Genomic DNA, 6,735 nt, shown 5'->3' with positions numbered 1-6,735 from the left:
GGAAGACGAATATTCTTTTCTCTAGAGGCATGCATGGCAGTTTAAGGAGGCGTATCAGTAGTTTTTTTAGTTTTAAGGAAGTGAACAACTTGGGGTCTTATTTATGTGTACCCCTTTTCACAATAGGGTTACCAACAACCAACTATGCTTCGTGGTTGATAAGGTGCGAAGCAAGCTATCTAGTTGGGATGCAAGGCAACTTTCCTTGGCAGGTAGGGTGACTTTAGCTCAATCGGTTCTTCTTTCTATCCAAGCTATTCTATGTAGACAATGATGGTTCCTAAAAGCTTATGTGATGAGATTGAACGCATTGTTCGAAAGTTCGTTTGGGGATCCACTAATGGTAATGCTAAGGTGGCATTGGTTAGTTGGGATTCAGTGTGTCAACCGAAATCTCATGGGGCCTTGGTTTGAGACATTTGGAAGACCATAACACTTCTTTCATGATAAAGGTTGGTTTTAACATTGTCTCTAATGTCAATGCTTTATGGGTTCGGGTCCTTTGGTCAAAATACAAGATTCCCAATAGTTTACCTAAAAATTTATCAAGAGGGCGTTGTTATTTCTTATGAAGATCCATTACTAAGTTATGGCCCCTTATCCGTGAAAACCTTTTATGGTCTATTGAAGATGGTAATAGTATCCAATGCTGGCGAGACCATTGGATTTCAAATTGTGGCCCCTTATTCTCTCATATTCCATGCTCTTCTAACCTTAATGTGGATTGTACTCTTAGTAATATGATTGCAGGTGATAGTTCATGGAATTTAGACATTTTTCAATTATGGGTTTCAGAAGAGATCATTAATAAAATTGTTGGAATTCCACCGTCGCATCCTTCTTTGGGCCCAAATAAAATAGTATGGGGTGCTACTTCGACTAACTTATTTTCTCTCAAAAGTGCTTATGAGAAGATTCGAGATGGTACTCTGAATCCTAAAGAACATATTTGGGAGATGCCTTGGAGATTTAATGGACCTCAACGAATCTATTTCTTCTTATGGCTTGCCTTCAAGCGCCATTTACTTACGAATTCTGAAATGACAATGAGAGGCATTGGGAATAGCAGCGCTTGTGGGTTTTGTGGACTCAGGATGTGTTACATGTACTCAGAGATTGCTCTGCTGCTAGAATCATTTGGGACAAACTTATTCCAGAAGAAAGACTATCCAAGTTTTATATTAGTTCCCTTCACAATTGGATGATGACTAATCTTCAAAACCACTTCTTTATTTCTTTAGATGGGGTGGATTGGCCATGCCTTTTTGGGATTATCGCTTGGCATATTTGGAAAAATTGTAACTTTTTTTATTTTTCAAGACTTTTCTTGGAGTTACGAAGAGGTCCTTAAAGTTTCATACAGCTGGGCAAAGCAATATTCATTAGCCTCAAAAGCAACTTTTCACAAGGCACATTGTTATTTTCATAATTAATATACAGATAGCAATTGGGTAAGCTTGAGAACAGATGGGTTGGTTAGACTTGATGAAGGCTTTGCAGCAGCTGGAAGTTTTGTGAGTGACCATAATGGTGGGTGGATCATGGGATTCTGTAGGTATTTGGGCAATTGTACAATGGTAGAGGCTGAGCTTTGGGGGATCTTAGATGGTTTAAATCTTATTTTGGACAGACGGTTCGAAAGGCTCTTAATCCAAACTGACATTATTGAAGTTGTTAACGCTATTCAAGAAAGTTCTTCAAGAAATTCTAATTTTGCAATTTTCAGAAGATTTCATCTTATCCTTAAAATGGTAAAACAGTGGAGGATTCAACATATACCTCGTGAAGAGAATCTAGTTGTTGATACTCTGGCCAAGTCAGTTCGTTCTAGAAGGCTAGGCTTAAGATTGGTTAAGGATCTTCCTATGAGGATTTAACTTATTAATTTTGTAACCTTTTTTATTCAAAAAAAAAGTATACAATCACTCAATTTAACTTTTAAATTATATTTTAATTTACTTTTAAAATATATAAAATAGGCATAATTATTTATTTAGTTTTTAACTTTACAAAAAAATAGCTCTAAGAATTTAAAAGCATAATTAAAATAGTTAAATAGTGATTGTACATTTGTAGAGGAATAAAAAACGTGATTTAAAATATGTAATTAAATCTTAATAAAAATAATTTAATATATTTTATTTAATACATACAATTAATCTAGTATATTATATATTACAATGTCTTAAGTTCTTGTTAATATGGAGGCTTAATTTATTGACATGTGGCAACTTTATTTTTAAAATTTATTTTATAAAAACAATTGATAGATTAACTATATAAAAAATGAAAATTAAAAATAAAACGAATTAATATAATACACAAATAAAAATAAACATAATACAATATATCTAATTCAGTTATGATGCAAACAAAAATTAAGTTTATTTCAATTAAAATAATCAAACATTTGAAATATTTAATCCATAACATATACTATCACTAAAATTTTTAGACTCCACAATTAGGTTTATAGAATTGACAAATGTCCTATAGAAATACAGTAAAATATTAATAAAAAAAGAAACATAATATCTTTTTAAAATTGTTTGTAAAATAAGTACAATATCACATAATTGGTGTGGCATCTGTATATTATTTGCATATATTATCATGTTTACTAAACCAAATTTATGGGGTACAATAATAGTTAATGTATACACATTATATTTAACTCGTGGTTATATTTTATATATTATCATTAATAGCATTAAACTATTTATTTAATTTTTTTATCTTTTGATTCCTACCATTTTAAATTTTTATTTTATATCCTTTTTAACTAAATTATTCTTTCAAAATAAATATTCAAAACTAAATTTAAAATTAGATAAAATATATTTTCATTCACTAATTAAAAACAAAAGAAAATGTAAAAAATCGAGTTCAAAGTTGACTCATATGAAAACTATAATATAAATAATTTCATTTCATTTAAATTTGTTAAGACTTCTTTACCACTCAGACGCATGTCAATACCAAACACAACATTGACCTCCATGTTAACTCAATCTAAAGTAATATGATCTCAACGGGCTGCTCGCTGTCAACACCTTTGGAACTACCCATTTCTCTTGGGAGTCATCCACTCGCTTTTAAAATGAACACTCTCTTAGTGTGAACACACTCCTGATATGATTAGGAGTTCGTTTAGGCACAATAACTCGTACTGATAAGGTCTCATGATATGTGCCTATAAATATCCTTTACGCATTTGATGGGATTGAATATTTTTCTGACCACGCCGTACTAGAGAATAAGAGGACCTATCCTATAAACACCTTGAGGAACGATGAATAAAGGATCGAACTTCTAGCACCCTAAAGTTATTTTGAGCAATTGCCTTCATAATAAATCTATCCTTTTGTCCTTGTTCTGGCTTTCAATCTCTTTAGGTGAACCGACCTCCTCTACGCCACCGTGATCTCCTCCTTATCTTCCATCCTTGTTGTTGCCTATATCAACAAAATTAATATTATGAAATAAACTTTTATAAAATTGTATCTTTAATCGATTATGAATTAAATATATAAAATATCTGATCCAAAGTTCACCCATGTAAAAATTAAACTTTTATTTATATTATATGATAACTCATTAATCCAAGGATTAATTTTATTGTTAAAATAAATATATTTTTATAATTAATTAATTTTAAATATAAAAAGTATATTTATCCTTTAAAAACACTCTAAAATTTTAAATTAAAATGTTTTTTTCCATCGGTTTCAAATAAATAATTTTAAAATATACAAGATAAATAAAAATATAAATTCAAATTTTGTATGAATTCCTTTGGATACAAAGTAAGGTTTAAAATATATATGATAAACCAAAAGTGATAAATTTAAAATTACGATGAATTTAAAACTCCATGTGATGGCATGATGGTTAAGATTGTTTATTGTTTCAAGTATGGTTTGGATTTGAGTCGCACTAATTGATTTGTTATTTGAGCTTGCATCCAGGGTGTTTTTATGTATTCCACTTATATATGTTTACAGATTTGGTTGTGTAGCATTTGATATGGTGAAATTTTATGGACAACTATCACTTGCATATAGGGTGTTTTTATCTATTTCACTTTTATATATGTTTGTAGATTTGGTTGTGTAGCATTTGATGCATTTAACTTATAGCTTGGTTTGTGTTCATATCTCGGTCATCAAAGTTTAGTGATGACTCTAATAAAAGAAAAATAGTGATAAAGTGTTTTTACTGAATAGTTGTGGCCTATGTGATTCAGACCCTTCATTTTTCTTTGAAGTACTCGTGGCCTATGCCATTATGAATGCACTATGTTTATGAGTTGAATTAACTGACTATAAAGCAACAAATTTTATTTGCTCCATTTTGGTTTTAGTGTTGATAACACACTATACTCGTGTATGGTATTGATGCCAGGATATTCACTTTTGCTAAGGAACTCCTCCTGCCGAACGCAGCATGAAGATTCCAGCATGGAAAAGGGGGCTAAAATCTCTGCAAATACTGAAACAAAGAGTTCCTGCTGCTGTTCATTCTATTCTGGTATATATTCACTACCTTGTTTAGCCATTCGGTTTTTCTGATTTGACAATATGCTCTTTTGGATTCAAAACTTGGTTTTTGTATCATTCAGTGTGCTATTTGTTCATATTATTTATTTCATCAGTGATGACAAACTTCTTTTCCTTTTCCCCCTTCAAAATCCTCTCCGAACATTCTTTAATTAGTTCCACCTACATCCACATTGTAGACACAAACCCCTTCTAGTGTGGCACTTACACACGGGTTTGCTACTGAAACAGTTGAGCTTCCTGCACGAGAAGGAGAAAGGGTAACCATTGCTTGTGCTGCTCCTTCAAATGTTTATAGAGAGGTAGGTCCCTTCAAGTTTAGTCCTAAGGCACCTAACTTTTACCCTGGGGAAGCGATGTGCCTGACAAACCACAAAGATGGCAGGGAATCGCAATTACTTAGAGCCCCTGCAAAAGATGGAAACACTTCCATACTTAAGCCTCCCTTTGGTGTTTTGCTTAGAAACTTGTTTTGAGTAGCCCTTTTTGTTGGGTTCAGATAGAAGCAGCTGCTTTGCATGATAATAGGATCATTATTTTGTGGTTTTGATTTTTCCTCTGCCATTGATAGTCAACGTTTCACTCATTCATAAAAATATCATATTATGTTTGGTTTTTTTGATCATTTTGTAATCATGGAACACCATTGATGTATAATAAGTCACATTGGAATGGTATCCCAAATCATAGAGCAACAGCGCTTACTCTTAGATTCTTTGGTACATTGTTCATCAGCAGATTGAACATTCACATATTACCCTACAAAGGTGTAATCAAATCCATTCAAATGAATGTCAATGATGCTAAAATCATTGTAATTCAGTGGAAGTTCATAACAAAGATTAATTTCTTGTCGGCTATGTGTTTGCTCTTCTTAGATTTTTTTGACCCGTAATAATCATTGATCCAATGGGTGTTTGTATCATTTAGTGCAATGTATTATTATTATTATTATTATTATTATTATTAGAAGAAAACATAACATAGGAATCACATAGTCCTAAACCAAAACCCTTCTTGGAGGTTGTTCAAACAATTGTAAAGCGTCCTCAATGCTACGAGCCATTTTCGCAAGATAATTCGCAACAGGATGTAAAATATTATGTTTGGGTAATCCACAAGATAATTCACAAGTTAAAGTATGAACATTATATTTGAACTCAAGCTATTTATTACTTCTAATCTTTGACTTTTTAGCTTAGAAGGTAATTAAATTATTTGTTTCGCTAATGATATTTTAGCACATTAAATATGTATTGCAATTTAAAAATAATAAAGTAAGTTATATATTATTTTTTAATATTATATATAATGATTTTATTAATTTATATTTTAAAAATAATTATATTAAGAATGTTATTAAATTATATATTATTTTATTAAATTATATTTAATAATAATTATGTTAAAATATTATTAAATTATATCATTATTTTTATTAAATTATATTTAGTACTAATCTTATTAAATTTTAATAACAATAACAATAATTATCTAACTAAAAACATTTCTACTAAGAGTAATTTGGTCATTTAAGTTTTTTTTCTTATGCTATTACAACATTCATTCCATTCAACCAAACACAAGACTATTACAACTCTATTCCATTACATTAAACCAAACAATTGAATTACTGATTACAACTCTATTTCATTATAACTATGTTACATTACATCTCTATTCCATTACAGTCTTATTCCATTCACCCTAATCAAACGTACCGTAAATGTCAGTGGTTTTGTCTTTGAATTTTGGGTTCTATTCCTCTCCTACTCATATTTGTATTTTTGGGTTCTACTCAAGCTTTGTTTTATTTTTAATTATTTTTTTAACACATTAGCTCCTCTAGTTAGATGGTTAATTAATAGTGGTTTCATCTTTGAGTTCTAGGTTAAATTCTCTTCTAAGCACATTTGTATTTTTTATTTTATGTTATTTCAAGTTTTTTTAAATTTTTAATTAATAAATATATTGTTTTCAATTTTTATTTCTAATTCATATTTTTAATAATAACTCTTTTATTTTATAAAAGCAAATAATTATTGCAAATATCATTATTTCTAATAGATATAACTTTTATATGTGTAACATTTATTTTCAATCCACATAATGAGTTTAGCATGTTAGAATCATAAATTAAGATATGATATAAAACTTAATAAATCATAAATCAGGA

General features: G+C 29.9%; 1 protein-coding gene across 1 annotated transcript; it reads left to right on the top strand.

Annotated features, from left to right (window-relative positions):
* Window positions 1-270: 270 nt before the first annotated feature.
* On the top strand, window positions 271-1,877 carry LOC108451147 (uncharacterized). The gene is made up of 3 exons (XM_017748878.1): window positions 271-343; window positions 751-1,173; window positions 1,441-1,877. The coding sequence occupies exons 1-3, from the start codon at window positions 271-273 to the stop codon at window positions 1,875-1,877; spliced, it is 933 nt and encodes a 310-aa protein (XP_017604367.1).
* Window positions 1,878-6,735: the final 4,858 nt, after the last annotated feature.

The sequence above is a fragment of the Gossypium arboreum genome, chromosome 3 (assembly GCF_025698485.1).
Source record: "Gossypium arboreum isolate Shixiya-1 chromosome 3, ASM2569848v2, whole genome shotgun sequence".
In the NCBI taxonomy this organism is placed as follows: Eukaryota; Viridiplantae; Streptophyta; class Magnoliopsida; order Malvales; family Malvaceae; genus Gossypium; species Gossypium arboreum.
The sequence above is the reverse complement of the archived record's forward strand: the minus strand, read 5'-3'. Positions and strand labels throughout refer to the sequence as shown.